Here is a 19,321-nt window from a genome sequence, read left to right on the forward strand (position 1 = left end):
CCTGGGGGAGGTAAGTTATTGTTAGTTTTAGCAGGTAAGTAAATCACTTACAAGTCTCAGGTTTGGGTCCAAGGGAGCCCACCGTTGGGGGTTCAGAGCAACCCCAAAGTTACCACAACAGCAGCTCAGGGCCGGTCAGGTGCAGAGGTCAAAGAGGTGCCCAAAACACATAGGCTTCAATGGAGAGAAGGGGGTGCCCCGGTTCCAGTGTGCCAGCAGGTAAGTACCCGCGTCTTCGGAGGGCAGACCAGGGGGGGTTTTATAGGGCACCGGGGGGGACACAAGTCAGCACAGAAAGTACACCCTCAGCAGCACGGGGGCGGCCGGGTGCAGTGTGCAACCACGCGTCGGGTTTTCAATGGTTTTCAATGCGAGACCAAGGGATCTCTTCAGCGGTGCAGGCAGGCAAGGGGGGGGCTCCTCGGGGTAGCCACCACCTGGGCAAGGGAGAGGGCCTCCTGGGGGTCACTCCTGCACAGAAGTTCCGTTCCTTCAGGTGCTGGGGGCTGCGGGTGCAGGGTCTTTTCCAGCCGTCGGGACTTTAGGTTCAGGCAGTCGCGGTCAGGGGGAGCCTCGGGATTCCCTCTGCAGGCGTCGCTGTGGGGGCTCAGGGGGGGGACAACTTTGGTTACTCACGGTCTCGGAGTCGCCGGAGGGTCCTCCCTGAGGTGTTGGTTCTCCACCAGTCGAGTCGGGGTCGCCGGGTGCAGTGTTGCAAGTCTCACGCTTCTTGCGGGGATTTGCAGGGGTCTTTAAATCTGCTCCTCTGTAACAAAGTTGCAGTTCTTTTGGAGCAGTCCCGCTGTCCTCGGGAATTTCTAGTCTTTCTTGAAGCAGGGCAGTCCTCTGAGGATTCAGAGGTCGCTGGTCCTTGGGAAAGCGTCGCTGGAGCAGGTTTCTTTGGAAGGCAGGAGACAGGCCGGTAGGTCTGGGGCCAAAGCAGTTGGTGTCTTCTTTTCTTCCTCTGCAGGGGTCTTTCAGCTCAGCAGTCCTCTTCTTCTTGTAAGTTGCAGGAATCTAAATCTTTAGGTTCAGGGGAGCCCTTAAATACTAAATTTAAGGGCGTGTTTAGGTCTGGGGGGTTAGTAGCCAATGACTACTAGCCCTGAGGGTGGGTACACCCTCTTTGTGCCTCCTCCCAGAGGGAGGGGGTCACATCCCTAATCCTATTGGGGAATCCTCCATCTGCAAGATGGAGGATTTCTAAAAGTTAGAGTCACTTCAGCTCAGGACACCTTAGGGTTTGTCCTGACTGGCCAGTGACTCCTCCTTGTTATTCTCATTATTTCCTCCGGCCTTGCCGCCGAAAGTGGGGGCGGTGGCCGGAGAGGGCGGGCAACTCCACTAGCTGGAGTGTCCTGCGGTGCTGGAACAAAGGGGTGAGCCTTTGAGGCTCACCGCCAGGTGTTACAGCTCCTGCCTGGGGGAGGTGTTAGCATCTCCACCCAGTGCAGGCTTTGTTACTGGCCTCAGAGTGACAAATGCACTCTCCCCATGGGGCCAGCAACATGTCTCGGTTGTGGCAGGCTGCTGGAACCAGTCAGCCTACACAGATAGTCGGTTAAGGTTTCAGGGGGCACCTCTAAGGTGCCCTCTGGGGTGTATTTCACAATAAAATGTACACTGGCATCAGTGTGCATTTATTGTGCTGAGAAGTTTGATACCAAACTTCCCAGTTTTCAGTGTAGCCATTATGGTGCTGTGGAGTCCGTGTTTGACAGACTCCCAGACCATATACTCTTATGGCTACCCTGCACTTACAATGTCTAAGGTTTGGCTTAGACACTGTAGGGGCACAGTACTCATGCACTGGTGCCCTCACCTATGGTATAGTGCACCCTGCCTTAGGGCTGTAAGGCCTACTAGAGGGGTGACTTATCTATACTGCATAGGCAGTGTGAGGTTGGCATGGCACCCTGAGGGGAGTGCCATGTCGACTTACTCGTTTTGTTCTCACCAGCACACACAAGCTGGTAAGCAGTGTGTCTGTGCTGAGTGAGGGGTCCCCAGGGTGGCATAAGATATGCTGCAGCCCTTAGAGACCTTCCCTGGCATCAGGGCCCTTGGTACCAGGGGTACCAGTTACAAGGGTCTTACCTGATGCCAGGGTGTGCCAATTGTGGAATCAAAAGTACAGGTTAGGGAAAGAACACTGGTGCTGGGGCCTGGTTAGCAGGCCTCAGCACACTTTCAATTCAAAACATAGCATCAGCAAAGGCAAAAAGTCAGGGGATAACCATGCCAAGGAGGCATTTCCTTACAGTAGGATACAACTTGCTTCCCTTTTCTTGGATTATTTAAGCCCCAGATGTTCCATGATATGCACGTTAGGTCTAATCCCTGGGTGCCTTTAGGATGGTCGTCCATGTATTGTGATAGGGAATACAGGTATGTATGTGCTAATAATGCGCAGTGCCAGGATGCAGCGCAGAGACATAGCAGCATATAAATAACAGGAAAAACAATACAACAATAACCCTTCCCCCTCCCACATCAGTATTACCAAGAACTGGTGAATCCCTGTCGTATATGCAGTAGATGAGAGAGAGGTGGACGGGGTGAATTACAGTAGGGTAGAATGGAATGGAGTGGGGGTAGATTGGGGTAGTTTGGAGAGGGGTGGAGTGGATTGGCGTAGAATGGAGTGGGGGAGCTGGGTAGATTAGCATGGTATACTAGAGTGGGGTAGATTGGACTGAAATATATTGGGTGCAACAGGGTAGACTGAGGTGGAGCTGGGTATACTGGGATGGAGTAGATTAAAGAGGGGTAGGACGCAGTGGGGTAGATAGGAGTAGGGTATATTGGGGCGGAGCGGCTAGAGTGGAGTGGGATATATTGGGGTTGATTGGAGTGGGTGGATTGGGGTAGACTGGAGTGAGGGTAGAGTGGAGCAGTGTCAAGTAGAGTGCAGTAGAATGGGAAAAATGGGAGTAAGGTAGATTGGGTGGATTATAGTAGGGCAGAATGGAGTGGGGGTAGATTAAAGTAGCTTGGAGTGGGGTAGATTGGGATAGATTGGAGTGGAATTGGGTAGATTGTGGAAATATTGGGGGAGCGTGGTAGATTGGAGTGGGGTGGAGTGTGGGTACATTTAGGTAGATTGGTGTAGAATGTAGTGGGGTAGATTGGAGTGGAGTAGATTACAGTGGAGTGGGGTAGATTAGAGTAGGGTGGATTGAAGTGGGATAGATTGGGTGGATTATGGTAGGGCAGATTGTAGCTAAGGGGAGTAATTTGGAGTGGAGTGGGGTGGGATAGATGGAGTGGAGTTGGATCGAGTGGTGTGGAATAGACTGGGTGGGGGAGACTGGAGTGGGTTTGACTGGAGTGAGGTAGAATGGGTTAGGACCAGGTGAAGTGGAGTAGACTGGAGAACACTGGGATAGATTGGAGTAGGTGGGTTGGATGGGGTGGAGTGGGGTAGGGTAGATTGGAAAGGGGGAGTGGGTTAGATAGGACTGGAGTGGGGCACAGTTGAGTGGCATGTGGTAGAATGGAGTTAAGTGGACTGGGTTAGAATGGAGTGGGGTAGACTGGGTACAATGAAGTAGGATGGATTGGAGAGGGTTTTGATAGACTGGAGTGGAGTGAGATAGACTGAATAAGATTGGAATGGGTAGACTGGAGTGGGATGTAGAGGGGCATACTAGGGTGGATTAGAGTAGGGTAAATTGGAATGGTGTGGGGTAGATTGAAGAGAGATTACTGGAGTAGAGTACAGGTGGACTGGAGTGGGGTAGAGTGAGGTTGGGTAAAGTGGGTTGGGGTAGATTGCAGTGAGGAGGGGTGGAGTGGGGTAGAGTTGTGTAGGTTACAGTGGAGTAGACAGGGGTATATTGGAATGGTGTACATTGGGGTGGGCAAGATGAGGGAGAGGTAGATTGGGGTTGGGTGGGTAGATTTGAGTGGAGTGTGGTAGACTGGAGTGGTGTAAATGTAAGTGGAGTAGACTGGAGGGAGTGGGATATATTAGGATGGGGTGAGGTAGAATGGAGTGGGGTAGATTGGAGTGGGGTTGAGTGGAGTGGAGTGGGATATATTTTAGTAGAGCGAGATTGGAGTAGAGTGGGATAGACTGGAGAAGATTGAAGTACGGTAATATGGAAGGGAGTGTAGTGGGGACGATTAGGGTAGAGTGGAGTGGGGAAGACTGAAGAGGAATGATTGGAGTGGGGTAGTTTGGAGTAGGGTGAATTGGAGTGGAGTTGCGTAGAGTGGGGTGGTGGGGTAGATTGCAGTGGGGTAGAGTTGGGGTAGAGTGAGGAAGATCCGTGTGGAGTAGATTTGAGTGGAATAGTTGCAGTAGATTGGAGTGGGAAAGATTGGGGAGGGGTAGACTGAAGTAGGTTAAATTGGGGTGGGGTAGACAGGTTTGCGGTGGACTGGGTTAGGCCGGGTTGAAGTGAGTTAGATTGGAGTTGTGTAAATTTGAGTGGTGTGGTAGACTAGATGGGTAGATCGGAGTGGAGTGAGGTAAAGTGTGGTAGATTGGAGTGGTGTGAGGGGAGTGGAGTGTTGCAGAAAGGATTGGCGTGGCATAGTGAAAGGGCATAGAATGGAGAGGAGTGGCGTAATGGGGAATATGCATGTGTGGTAATGCACTTGCATCCTAGACACCACATTTTCAATTGAAAATACCATTACATTTGCACCAAAATACGGTTTTACTGCACACAAACGGTGAGTGCAAATGTGATCACGTAGTGCATTGATGTGTTTTGATTATATTCAAATATTTGTTTCCACATCACTTCAGAAATAAAAAAAGTGCTCTATTTGTAGCTTCATTTCTGAAAGCTACACCATCAGCACAGGCAATTTTTTTTGTTGTGTGCTAGAAAAAAAACATCCTACGCCCTCTCCTCTTACATGGGTACTCATCAGGATTGTCAAATAAATTCCCTCACTTTGAAGTCAGATAAAGAAAAATAAACTCCAGCTCCCTCGAAGAGAGAGCCTGACATCTGACCTCTGTCTTTGAAAGCCCAGCAAATGTGACAGGATAAAAGCAAAATGTAAAGGCCAGTTTACAGTGAGCAAGTTAGTAGAAGAATACAATAAACGAGGATTGGGTAACGGGGGGGAGAAGTCAAGCTGGACAGGCTAAAGCAAATTAAGCCAGCAAATAGAAAGTCAGAAAATGTGACTTACAAACCTCTAAGTCAATGGCAAGCAACGGGTGGAATGTATTCCTAGGGCAACTTACCGAATGTCCCCAAGATGTCTTTAGCAAACAAGACAGTTGTGCTGTCTGGTACGCTTCAACCTAAAAATGTTCAGAAAAGGCTGCCTCTTTGCAGGTGAGTTTTGTTATATAATGTTTTTTCCATATGAAAAAATACAATTGAAGTAAAAATTCTGGAATTTATAAATATTGTGTATAATCCATTTAAATAAACCTTCATTTCCCTTTATGTTTTCTGGCACATAGTCAATTTTCTTTAAGAAAAACAATTTACCCTTGCCACTGTACAAATATGGTTCCTATCTCTATCACCAATCTAACCTCAATTCAAGACAGGCAGCCTCATTCATTTGAGTCTGCACACTTTAGTCTTGTGTCTCTTATCTGCAAGTACAGACAGATTACAAGGCCTCCCACTCTGATCCACCAGTGGTCCAAACACTCTTCCGAACATATATTATTGAACCTCACTGTAGGAAGTTGGCTCTGTATGTGCTATTTCAAAGTAAGGAATAGCATGCACAGAGTCCAAGGGTTCCCCTTAGAGGTAAGATAGTGGCAAAAAGAGATAATACTAATGCTCTATTTTGTGGTAGTGTGGTCGAGCAGTAGGCTTATCCAAGGAGTAGTGTTAAGCATTTGTTGTACATACACATAGACAATAAATGAGGTACACACACTCAGAGACAAATCCAGCCAATAGGTTTTTGTATAGAAAAATATATTTTCTTAGTTTATTTTAAGAACCACAGGTTCAAATTCTACATGTAATATCTCATTCGAAAGGTATTGCAGGTAAGTACTTTAGGAACTTCAAATCATCAAAATTGCATGTATACTTTTCAAGTTATTCACAAATAGCTGTTTTAAAAGTGGACACTTAGTGCAATTTTCACAGTTCCTAGGGGAGGTAAGTATTTGTTAGGTTTACCAGGTAAGTAAGACACTTACAGGGTTCAGTTCTTGGTCCAAGGTAGCCCACCGTTGGGGGTTCAGAGCAACCCCAAAGTCACCACACCAGCAGCTCAGGGCCGGTCAGGTGCAGAGTTCAAAGTGGTGCCCAAAACACATAGGCTAGAATGGAGAGAAGGGGGTGCCCCGGTTCCGGTCTGCTTGCAGGTAAGTACCCGCGTCTTCGGAGGGCAGACCAGGGGGGTTTTGTAGGGCACCGGGGGGGGACACAAGCCCACACAGAAATTTCACCCTCAGCAGCGCGGGGGCGGCCGGGTGCAGTGTGGAAACAGGCGTCGGGTTCGCAATGTTAGTCTATGAGAGATCTTGGGATCTCTTCAGCGCTGCAGGCAGGCAAGGGGGGGGTTCCTCGGGGAAACCTCCACTTGGGCAAGGGAGAGGGACTCCTGGGGGTCACTTCTCCAGTGAAAGTCCGGTCCTTCAGGTCCTGGGGGCTGCGGGTGCAGGGTCTCTCCCAGGCGTCGGGACTTTAGGTTCAAAGAGTCGCGGTCAGGGGAAGCCTCGGGATTCCCTCTGCAGGCGGCGCTGTGGGGGCTCAGGGGGGACAGGTTTTGGTACTCACAGTATCAGAGTAGTCCTGGGGTCCCGCCTGAGGTGTCGGATCTCCACCAGCCGAGTCGGGGTCGCCGGGTGCAGTGTTGCAAGTCTCACGCTTCTTGCGGGGAGCTTGCAGGGTTCTTTAAAGCTGCTGGAAACAAAGTTGCAGCTTTTCTTGGAGCAGGTCCGCTGTCCTCGGGAGTTTCTTGTCTTTTCGAAGCAGGGGCAGTCCTCAGAGGATGTCGAGGTCGCTGGTCCCTTTGGAAGGCGTCGCTGGAGCAGGATCTTTGGAAGGCAGGAGACAGGCCGGTGAGTTTCTGGAGCCAAGGCAGTTGTCGTCTTCTGGTCTTCCGCTGCAGGGGTTTTCAGCTGGGCAGTCCTTCTTCTTGTAGTTGCAGGAATCTAATTTTCTAGGGTTCAGGGTAGCCCTTAAATACTAAATTTAAGGGCGTGTTTAGGTCTGGGGGGTTAGTAGCCAATGGCTACTAGCCCTGAGGGTGGGTACACCCTCTTTGTGCCTCCTCCCAAGGGGAGGGGGTCACAATCCTAACCCTATTGGGGGAATCCTCCATCTGCAAGATGGAGGATTTCTAAAAGTTAGAGTCACTTCAGCTCAGGACACCTTAGGGGCTGTCCTGACTGGCCAGTGACTCCTCCTTGTTTTTCTCATTATTTTCTCCGGCCTTGCCGCCAAAAGTGGGGCCTGGCTGGAGGGGGCGGGCAACTCCACTAGCTGGAGTGTCCTGCTGGGTTGGCACAAAGGAGGTGAGCCTTTGAGGCTCACCGCCAGGTGTGACAATTCCTGCCTGGGGGAGGTGTTAGCATCTCCACCCAGTGAAGGCTTTGTTACTGGCCTCAGAGTGACAAAGGCACTCTCCCCATGGGGCCAGCAACATGTCTCGGTTTGTGGCAGGCTGCTAAAACTAGTCAGCCTACACAGATAGTCGGTTAAGTTTCAGGGGGCACCTCTAAGGTGCCCTCTGGGGTGTATTTTACAATAAAATGTACACTGGCATCAGTGTGCATTTATTGTGCTGAGAAGTTTGATACCAAACTTCCCAGTTTTCAGTGTAGCCATTATGGTGCTGTGGAGTTCGTGTTTGACAAACTCCCAGACCATATACTCTTATGGCTACCCTGCACTTACAATGTCTAAGGTTTTGTTTAGACACTGTAGGGGTACCATGCTCATGCACTGGTACCCTCACCTATGGTATAGTGCACCCTGCCTTAGGGCTGTAAGGCCTGCTAGAGGGGTGTCTTACCTATACTGCATAGGCAGTGAGAGGCTGGCATGGCACCCTGAGGGGAGTGCCATGTCGACTTACTCGTTTTGTCCTCACTAGCACACACAAGCTGGCAAGCAGGGTGTCTGTGCTGAGTGAGAGGTCTCCAGGGTGGCATAAGACATGCTGCAGCCCTTAGAGACCTTCCTTGGCATCAGGGCCCTTGGTACTAGAAGTACCAGTTACAAGGGACTTATCTGGATGCCAGGGTCTGCCAATTGTGGATACAAAAGTACAGGTTAGGGAAAGAACACTGGTGCTGGGGCCTGGTTAGCAGGCCTCAGCACACTTTCAATTGTAAACATAGCATCAGCAAAGGCAAAAAGTCAGGGGGCAACCATGCCAAGGAGGCATTTCCTTACACTCACCAATCATTTTTCAGGTGGTCATCAACATACCTTGCTCTCTGGGTCAGCACTGTCCTTGGGGTTCTGGCACTCCGACTGGGTGAAGTTGACCACCGTGCCAGTCAGGTTTGCCAAGACAAACCTCACAAGGGAAGTTGGTCTTGTTGGGCTGTTAACAGACACGTAATATTGTGGAGCCTTATTTTCTGTATGAAAGTGAGAGAAAACGAGATACAAACTTAGTAAGATAAGGTAGTCGGAAAGGGGAGCAATGAAAGCAGGCAAACTAAATATTTGCACTTTAATTCAAAGGAAGCTGAAGATTTGAGGTACTGTAATTAAAGATGTCTGTATACTTGCTACTGATTTTAGCCACTGAAAGAGGCAGAGCGTGTGTTGGAAATCAAGCATGCCGATTAATAATAAGTAAAACACTTGATCCCCATTTCTGTGATAGATTTACGAGTAAATACATCTTAAGGGAAAAAACGAACAGAAAACTCTTATGTTGCACCCACCCTCTCCCTATTTCGGAAATTACTTCAAGCTCTCCAAGCTCCAAATCAAACATGATTGTATATTTTTCTACCTGAGAGAGGTGGCCCCTTATTAATAAGGAGTATTAATGGGGGCCTCATCACACCAGTATCGCTGTGCTACAGCTAATAAAAGTATGTTCAGGGAACAAAGACTAGCTGAAGGCTCCCAAAGTGTTTGCTACCCATACTGGAGGGCGGCTGCTGTGGCCTGAGAAGGCAATAGGGAGACAGAAGATTGTTGTTGTTAAGTGACGTCTAATTAGGGGCACATGCCGCTTTATATGTAACCAACGGGGGGAGTGGTCTATTGCGCCTTTGGTTCCAAATAGCTGTGTTGAAGGAAGATGGACTCTCTATATAATACATATTAAATATATAGTGCAAAGAGTCCAGGGGTTCCCTTACTAGTGGACAGGGGCTTGCTCTAGCAATACCAAGGTGCTCTATTTTTATGGGCTTGTGTGGTAAAGCAGCCTTGGGCTTAACAGAGAGGGTGGCTACACATCTGCAAATACACACACACATGCACACAGTCAATAAACGAGACACACGATTCAATAAGATATTACAAAAATAACAAGTATATTTATATAAATGTAGGCACCAGAATCAATACGATCAGGTAAGCACGTTTTGCAAGAAAAATACTTTCAGGTTTCAAAAGTTGACAGTGCATTTTTCAAAAGTGGCAAATTTATCCTATGGAGGGAAAACAAGTACTGCATTCAGGTATAGTACAGGGACTTACAGGACCAATCACCTGGACATACGGTTAGTATGGGACAAGGACCAAGGCCACACCAATAGGTCACACCGGGTGGCACTAGGGCAGGCGGATGCAGAGGTTCCAGTATAGAATCGGATGCTCAATGTTAGCCAATGGGGATTGGTCTGGTTTAAAAGAGGCTGTTGGTTTGGACAGGGAGTCCAGTCGGGGAGAACCAACAGGTGGGTTCAAGTTTTGAGATGTTTTGGGACATGGGGTGCCTTAGGTCCTCTTCTCCAAGCACCAGGGGCAACGGGTGCAGAGGTATCCTGAGGCATCAGGGTTCCTCCACAAGAAGCACCCGCGGTTGAGGGGGCCTGCAGGCAGAGGCTGCAAGCGGCATCAGGGGAGTCCACAGTGGGCAACTCCAAGGAGGGCTCTGTCTCTGGAGGGCTGGGGGACCATGCTGTTAGGCGGCACAGGTGCAGCTGTACTTTCTGGTGTCAGGGTTCTGCAGCCCGGAGTCCTCTCAGATCATTTGGAGTGCCTGCCATGGGAGTTCTGGGTCTTTGTTGAAAGCAGGCAGTCCTCCCAGGCTTTCAGAGGCCCAGCAGCTTGCAAGACGAGTCAACTTTGGCGCAAATCGACAGGAGCAGCAGACAGGCTGGCAGGGCTGTGGTCAAGTCAGGGTCTTCTTCCTCAGTCTTTGCGTTTGTGGCTAGAGTGTCTTCCTTCTTCGTAGGTCAGCAGGAATCTGATTTCCTGGTGCCAGGGGCTCCCATAAACTCTGAAATTAACTGCATTTATGGGAGTGTAGGGTAGTAACCAATGGGCTATTTACCCTTTTGGTCACTACACCCCTTGTATGACCACTTCCTGTGGGAATTGGGCATAACCCTGTCCCAGAGTTCCTAACTCTGCCAACATCAACATGGCAATTTCTAAATGATGTGTCTACATCAGGCAGCTCACCTTAGGGGTGGGACTGACCTGAGGGATGAAGACCCCGATCTACATACTAAATTTCCCACCTTTCCGAGTGCCAAATGGGCCCAGGGGAAAGGAGGGTCAGCATCTCTTCTTTGAGTGAAGCCAGACCTGCCTACCAAGGACAGTTGGCTTCTTTGAAGTCCCCTGCTTTGGAATACAGATTAGCAGGTCAGCTTGTTGGGTGGAGTGCGTAAACACCTCTCCCAAAGCAGGCTTTGTTTCTGACTGCCCGAGAGCAAAGGCTCTCCCCCTTGGGGGGCCAGAAGCATGTCGAGTGGTAGCAGGCTGGCTAAAACTAGTCAATCCGCACACTGGTAGGTAGGTTTTCAGGGGACACCGCTAAAGTGTCATCTAGGTGCATGTGTTCATAAATACATCACTGGCATCAGTGAGTGAGGGTTTATTAATATGAGATATTTGATACCAAACATCCCTATTTTCCGTGAAGCCATCATGTAGCTGGGAAACTCATAGTGACCAGTGTTCACTCAATATGTCTAAGAATCAACAAAGACATAGCAGGGGCATATCTTCTTGTGCAGCTATGTCCTCACTTGTAATAAAATGCACCCTGCCTTAGGGCTGTAAGGCCTGCTGTAGGGGTGACTTACATATATTGCACGCCGAGTTAGGGGACATGGCTCTTAGGCTGTGTGGCATGTCATGTTTTCACTTTTTGCTGCACTAGGACATGCAATCTGCATGTGCTAGGTGAGGGGTCCCAGAGGGTGGCACAATACAAACTGCAGCCCTTTGGGGACCCACTTTGGTACCCATGCCCTAGGTACCAGGTGTACCATTTACTACTGGCTTATAGGGGGCCAAATCTATTGCTATAGGGAAAAGGGAAAACGAAAGCGAACCGGTACTGGGCATCTGGTTAGCAGGAACGCTAGCGCATTTTCAGTCAAAAATGCAACAAATACCAAGTAAAAAGTGGGGTGACCATGTCAACAAGCATTTTCAATGCAACAGGTCTCGTATTTACTTGTGTTGGAGCTATTGGCATTGTAAATGCACAACTGGACTTTTTTTGTCAAATTAATTGGTCAACCCTCCTGCACATTTTGGTCCTTTCTGCCACATAATTCCAGTGGTCCTGCATATAACCAAAGGGCTAGTAGGCCTATTGGAATATTTTTTTAAACAAGGCCCTTAAATCACAAACTACTCCTAGGTGCAAAAACATATTTACTTGGCAGCTGGTTCAGGTGACATTGCCCATGGGGCAATGAATAAATAATTGTACTCAAATAATGCGTGCTTACTGGATCACTGTCCCTTTACTGAAGTCTGAGGAGTCGAATAAAACACCCATGATTTTTCACACACTTGAGGAGAGTCACCTCACAATATTAATGATCCTCAGTCAGTTTTAACTGAAATATTAGTTATAAAATATTGACCATTGTACAGTATAATAAACGGTAAGCTCTCCTCAAGGTTAGTTTTATAAATACATGCACACACAGCTCAAGTTTCACAGACATAAACTTGTGTAGTTTATCTAGTGAGGTTTCTGCTTTGTAGTGACAGCCTGTATCAAGTTATAAAAATTAAACTACGAGTCCCAGAATGCAAAGCTGAAACAAAATAAATGAGCAAGTCATGCATCAAACCAGGAAGCTGGACAACTCTACGAATACTACTCAAAAGGCTGGTTTCCGGCTTGTATCACATTAAAAAAATAAAACTACAAGTCCCAGAATATGTGTGTGTGTGTGTGTGTGTGTGTGCGCTGCAAAGAACGTGTACTAAGCAGATCAGGGTGCATATAATGCAAAAATGTCAAAATAACTGGCGATTAATGTTATTTTTGGAGGGACAACATACGTTTCTTTGGTGGAAGTTTGGACTAATTTTAAGTTGGTGTAGATGGGTCATGTTCTTTCTGGAGAACAATCTTTTGTCTCATGGACGTTATGAGTCATCATAAGTTAGACCACAGGGTTAATATGCTTGCTGCAAAGAACGTGTACTAAGCAGATCAGAGTGTATATAATGTAAAAAAAGATACCGCTGATTGTGTTCGTGCTCGGAGCTCTGTGAGCGCCATGGCAGCCAACAGAACGTACTTTGTCTAGTGAAAGCTTGGAGTCATCTTAAAGTAGCGCACAAGGTTAATGTGCCTGCTGCAAAGAAGGTGTACTAGGCAAATCACAAATTACTTGTAATGTAAAAATGTCAAAATAACTGGGGATTTATGTTCTTTCTGGGCGGAGAAAGTACTTTTATCTAGTGGAAGCTTTGAGTCATCATAAGGTAGCGCACAGGGTTAATATACCTGCGGTAAAGAACGTGTACTAAGCAGATCTGAGTGCACATAATGTAAAAACGATACTGCTGATCAAGTTCGCGCTCTGAGCGCCATGGCAGCCACAAAGCACAGACAAAAGAAAAAAGCAGTTCACCCACGCTGAAGTATATCGGCAATTGTGCCATTATCCATGGTCGGTGTCCAAGGCGGTAACCAAACCGCCCCAAGGCGGGAAAAACGTAAAACATTTACCAATGACATGAAGTGATTTTTGAAAGGCAAGCCCACGAACGAATGAAAGTGATGGGCGTGAGATGGGTGTGGTTAAAAACTCACAATAAGTACAACAGGTCAAAGCTCTTGTACGCTCAAACTAAAAAGGGACACTTTCCTACAAGTGTTTAGGGGGTCAAAGTAGAGTATGGGCTGCATTGCTGAGTTACGTGTGGTATGTAGGGAGACTATTTGCTGTATGCTCCTCTAGATGAAGGATCCTTGCATTAGCACTTAGGCTAAGTTAGCTTCCCTGCCATAGAAGCAGTGTAGGAAGTTGGCTCTGTATGCACTATTTCAAAGTAAGGAATAGTATGCACAGAGTCCAAGGGTTCCCCTTAGAGGTAAGATAGTGGCAAAAAGAGATAATACTAATGCTCTATTTTGTGGTAGTGTGGTCGAGCAGTAGGGTTATCAAAGGAGTAGTGTTAAGCATTTGTTGTACATACACACAGGCAATAAATGAGGAACACACACTCAGAGACAAATCCAGCCAATAGGTTTTGTTATAGAAAAATATCTTTTCTTAGTTTATTTTAAGAACCACAGGTTCAAATTCTACATGTAATATCTCGTTTGAAAGGTATTGCAGGTAAGTACTTCAGGAACTTTAAATCATTACATTAGCATGTATACTTTTTACATAAAACACAATAAGCTGTTTTAAAAGTGGACACAGTGCAATTTTCACAGTTCCTGGGGGAGGTAAGTTTTTGTTAGTTTTCACAGGTAAGTAAGTCACTTACAGGTTTCAGTTTTTGGTCCAAGGTAGCCCACCGTTGGGGGTTCGGAGCAACCCCAAAGTTATCACACCAGCAGCTCAGGGCCGGTCAGGTGCAGAGGTCAAAGAGGTGCCCAAAACGCATAGGCTGCAATGGAGAGAAAGGGGTGCCCTGGTTCCGGTCTGCCTGCAGGTAAGTACCCGCGTCTTCGGAGGGCAGACCAGGGGGGTTTTGTAGGGCACCGGGGGGGGGGGACACAGGTCAGCACAAAAAGTACACCCTCAGCAGCGCGGGGGCGGCCGGGTGCAGTGTGCAAACACGCGTCGTGTTTCCAATGGTTTTCAATGAGAGATCAAGGGATCTCTTCAGCGTCGCAGGCAGGCAAGGGGGGGGGCTCCTCGGGGTAGGGCCTCCTGGGGGTCACTCCTGCACAGGAGTTCCGCTTCTTTAGGTGCTGGGGGCTGCGGGTGCAGAGTCTTTTCCAGCCGTCGGGAAATGGAGTTCAGGCAGTCGCGGTCAGGGGGAGCCTCGGGATTCCCTCTGCAGGCGTCGCTGTGGGGGCTCAGGGGGGACAACTTTGGTTACTCACAGTCGTAGAGTCGCCGGAGGGTCCTCCCTGAAGCGTTGTTTCTCCACCAGTCGAGTCGGGGTCGCCGGGTGCAGTGTTGCAAGTCTCACGCTTCTGGCGGGGAGTTGCAGGGGTCTTTAAATCTGCTACTTGAAACAAAGTTGCAGTTCCTTTGGAGCAGTGCCGCTGTCCTCGGGAGTTTCTTGGTCTCTTGGAAGTAGGGCAGTCCTCTGAGGATTCAGAGGTCGCTGGTCCTGGAGAAAGCGTCGCTGGATCAGGGTTCTTTAGAAGGCAGGAGACAGGCCGGTAGGACTGGGGCCAAAGCAGTTGGTGTCTTCTTTCTTCTTCTGCAGGGGTTTTCAGCTCAGCAGTCTTCTTCTTCGGTAAGTTGCAGGAATCTAAATTCTTAGGTTCAGGGGAGCCCTTAAATACTAAATTTAAGGGCGTGTTTAGGTCTGGGGGGTTAGTAGCCAATGGCTACTAGCCCTGAGGGTGGGTACACCCTCTTTGTGCCTCCTCCCAAGGGTAGGGGGTCACATCCCCAATCCTATTGGGGAATCCTCCATCTGCAAGATGGAGGATTTCTAAAAGTTAGAGTCACTTCAGCTCAGGACACCTTAGGGGCTGTCCTGACTGGCCAGTGACGACTCCTTGTTTTTCTCATTATTTTCTCCGGCCTTGCCGCCAAAAGTGGGGGCCGTGGCCGGAGGGGGCGGGCAACTCCACTAGCTGGAGTGTCCTGCGGTGCTGGCACAAAGGGGTGAGCCTTTGAGGCTCACCGCCAGGTGTGACAGCTCCTGCCTGGGGGAAGTGTTAGCATCTCCACCCAGTGCAGGCTTTGTTACTGGCCTCAGAGTGACAAAGGCACTCTCCCCATGGGGCCAGCAACATGTCTCGGTTGTGGCAGGCTGCTGGAACTAGTCAGCCTACACAGATAGTCGGTTAAGGTTTCAGGGGACACCTCTAAGGTGCCCTCTGGGGTGTATTTTACAATAAAATGTATACTGGCATCAGTGTGCATTTATTGTGCTGAGAAGTTTGATACCAAACTTCCCAGTTTTCAGTGTAGCCATTATGGTGCTGTGGAGTTCGTGTAAAACAGACTCCCAGACCATATACTCTTATGGCTACCCTGCACTTACAATGTCTAAGGTATTGCTTAGACACTGTAGGGGCACAGTGCTCATGCACTGGTGCCCTCACCTATGGTATAGTGCACCCTGCCTTAGGGCTGTAAGGCCTGCTAGAGGGGTGACTTATCTATACCTGAATAGGCAGTGAGAGGCTGGCATGGCACCCTGAGGGGAGTGCCATGTCGACTTACTCGTTTTGTTCTCACCAGCACACACAAGCTGGTAAGCAGTGTGTCTGTGCTGAGTGAGGGGTCCCCAGGGTGGCATAAGATATGCTGCAGCCCTTAGAGACCTTCCCTGGCATCAGGGCCCTTGGTACCAGGGGTACCAGTTATAAGGGACTTACCTGGATGCCAGGGTGTGCCAATTGTGGAATCAAAAGTACAGGTTAGGGAAAGAACACTGGTGCTGGGGCCTGGTTAGCAGGCCTCAGCACACTTTCAATTCAAAACATAGCATCAGCAAAGGCAAAAAGTCAGGGGGTAACCATGCCAAGGAGGCATTTCCTTACAAGCAGCCCCTAGGACTATTGATTCTGATACCTGGTAGTTGTTTCACTCATCTGTTTTATTAGCTTCAATCTGCATATGGCATGAAACTTCTCTATTCACATTCCACTGGCCATATGTTATTCCCTTTTGGCTCCAAAGTGTAAGTCGTCTGAAAACATGCCCACAAAGATACACCCTGTTCTGGTTAGCTCCTAAGGTTGGACAAAATGGAGAAACTTATGATGGAACACTGAAACTCACCTTTGTGATTTACTGTTTGTGTGTTGTGGCAGCTGCAGGTTTTATTGACACCGTAACTTTACCTGGGGTCCTCCCAAGGAATGTCACCCAGGCCACAACAGCACCCATCCCTCTGAACCCAGACACCTAAAATCTTGACTGAGACAGCCTGTACCTAGCGACTGGTGACTAACATGATGAACTCTATGGAATGACAGCCGGGAAATGGCATAACACTTCCCAGTACCCCTTGGCAACCAGAATTTGACTGAAGGCCAGTCTGAGTCACAACTGGCCTTAAATGTAGATGGATGCAATAATACAAGCATGTAGGCCCCATTATAAACATCCACTTGAGATAGTGAAGTTGCACCTTCTTTCCAATAAAACCTCCCCTTGCCCCGGAGTGATTCCAGATACCTGGACTTCTTTTGGGCCGTGAGTTTGTTGGATTTGGTGCAGGGACCACAGTACTTGGTCAGCTCAAATGTTTTCACTACAAATTAAAACTAGAACTAAGGCTGGATATCTGCTGCCAGACACATGAACTTCACTGACTAGTGTGCGGCAAACAAATTGCATAGTACACTCAACAATCCTGAGGGCACTCAATATCTGCGTTCGTGAATCCTACTCACAGGACAACATCATGCCTCAAATGAATCAGTGTGTGTGTGTGTGTGTGTGTGTGTGTGTGTGTATATATATATAGCTATTTTGGTTTGGAGCTACTTCTTTTATGATATAGAGGACATAGCGGATATTGGTTTTAGGGTGTGGGCTAGTGTCACACTATATCTGAGCTTCAACCTTAGTACTTAGAGCATGTCTAGACTGTTTGCATATGTACGAGACCTAGGTCAATTTAACTGGAGTAGAACACCATCCAAGGCAACAGGAAACATAAAATGAACATCTAATACAGATACTGCCCAGTAACATACGCTGCCAAGGATAAGGTGGAAAGCATTTACATAAGGCCCTAAGGATAGCTGTTCATATGCTTGGGCATATAGATGAAGCAGTGGAATATACAACATGTGCAAACACACTTTTTCATGCTTACCCAAAATCCCTTCTGCCTTTGTATAGTCACTGTTGGTGATGGACTGGAACCAAGAATTGTTGGACTTTATCAGGAAACCATATAGCATTCGTGCTACCTAAAGCAAGGAAGGAGAAATGTTTGTGAAAAATATCCATATATAATTACCCACTTAAAATTAAAGAAAGAATCTAAAAATCAAGAACAGAAAGAAAAAACACAATTTATTTTAGTTTGAATCTCCCAGAATAAGCAGGTAAATATAATAATGGACGCAACTTGTTTAGGAAGCTTTTATTAACTTAATGAAAACAGCTTTGAACAAAACATATCTAATGCAACCTATCTTTTAAAATTCCTAGTATACTAAATGTTTTTGGCAAAAATAACCTCTACTTAGACAAGCATTTGTAACACAATAGGTCTCGCATTTGTGAGAGTTAGAGCTATTGGCGCTGTAAATGACAATGTCTTTTACCTATGTGTTTCGGCTTGGATGTATGTCAGGTGCCACAACAACCCCTCCCAGGCCTGTCACTGCAGGAGAGAGGACACAACAAGGCCGCCATCTTGGGAGTGTTTTTGCCTCATTCTTACAGCCTGGCTGTGATACGGTAGAAAAGGAACCCTGTCTAGTCTGTTTACCTAAACTTTCATAGCACTAAACAAGCCACAAAGAAGCACCGTCGTGGCATTTAACCCAGAGAATGAGGGTGTCTAAAGAGTTAGGAGCAAAGAAAAAGGGGCAGCCATATATTTCTGTGTTAACATTTCAAAGGAAATATTCCTCTACATTGGTAATACCAGCCTAACTTTTAAAAACATTGACTATATACAAAGCAACATAACAGCAAATTAATACTAGCGATTTAGCTAAGAATGGCACGTGCTTTGCAGCGCTACGAAATGGCAGAACCGGTATTACCAAGCGCTATATTTGAAAAAATGTGTTACTCAGACGGCCGCAACATGCACCAAACAACCCCAGGGGAGAGGATGTGGCGTAAGGGCCAGCGCTGCCTACCTTGGAGCTGGGAAACAGTTCAACATCCTCTGATTCTGGGCAAATCACTTAATCTCTCCCTGCTACAAAAAAAATTGCTTAATATCCCCTTGCTACCAAAAATGTATGTGTTCTTGTGTAATGTAACCGGTGTTCATGTAAAACGCTGTGAAACCTTTGTATCTCGATCGCGCTATATAAACTGGAAAATAAACAAATAAAGAGCTCCAACACCTTTGTGTTGGGTTCGCGCTACATAAAACTGCAAAAAAAATAGATACAAAAAGACCCCGCATACATCGCAAAGAAACAGCAAGATTCTGATACCAAGGAAGACTAACAAACAACATACCGCCATAAGCATGAAGCGACGAGGCAAAAGAAAAATAGTGCGTCGACACGAAGCTATCTGGCCTATTGTGCAATAATCCATGTAACAGGGTCAGTCTCCAAGGCGATAACAAACCAGCCCCAAGGCCGGACAAATGTAGAGCATTTACCAACACCACCAAGGGATTTTTGAAAGGCAGGCCCAGGAACACATGAAAATGATGGGGGTGAGATAGGCGTGGTTAAAGCCCACAGAATAGAATACAACAGGTCGAAAAGCAGCACTTGCGAGCTATGCTATGCTATGCTCAACATAAAAATGTACCCTAGTAAATCGTAAAGACTTGTATGCTTTTAAAATCATATCGCCTGAAACTAAAACAGGGCAGGTTTTACTCCACTATCTAAACTAAAATGGTGATGGGTGGAATGCCTGAATTAATCTCAGACACTGGCAATCGCTCAGGCCACATCCTAATCATTTGTTTCATGCCCACCATGCCACTTCAGTTTTGACCCAGCCGTATGCAAGTCAGTCTTGACCTTGCTCCTCACGGGAAACTGCCAGGCCAGGCCCTCCCTAAACTGTAATACAAGCAACCAGGACCAGTTTCACCTTAGTTAGGGCTCTTCAGCCAGGTATAGCTTGGTTCCCAAGACAGTGAGCCCAGGACCCAGGTCTGGGCATACTGAT

General features: G+C 47.6%; 1 protein-coding gene across 2 annotated transcripts in view; it reads right to left on the reverse strand.

Moving 5' to 3' along the window:
• The window catches only part of NCSTN (nicastrin), a 184,300-nt gene that overhangs the window by 43,888 nt on the left and 121,091 nt on the right, over window positions 1-19,321 (reverse strand). For both annotated transcript variants that reach the window (XM_069217917.1, XM_069217916.1), the window contains exons 14-15: window positions 17,316-17,412; window positions 8,382-8,536 (exon numbers count right to left, since the gene is read on the reverse strand). In XM_069217917.1, coding sequence (XP_069074018.1) covers window positions 8,382-8,536; window positions 17,316-17,412 — 252 coding nt within the window. The remainder of the gene's footprint in view (window positions 1-8,381; window positions 8,537-17,315; window positions 17,413-19,321) is intronic.

This window comes from Pleurodeles waltl, chromosome 12 (assembly GCF_031143425.1).
Source record: "Pleurodeles waltl isolate 20211129_DDA chromosome 12, aPleWal1.hap1.20221129, whole genome shotgun sequence".
In the NCBI taxonomy this organism is placed as follows: Eukaryota; Metazoa; Chordata; class Amphibia; order Caudata; family Salamandridae; genus Pleurodeles; species Pleurodeles waltl.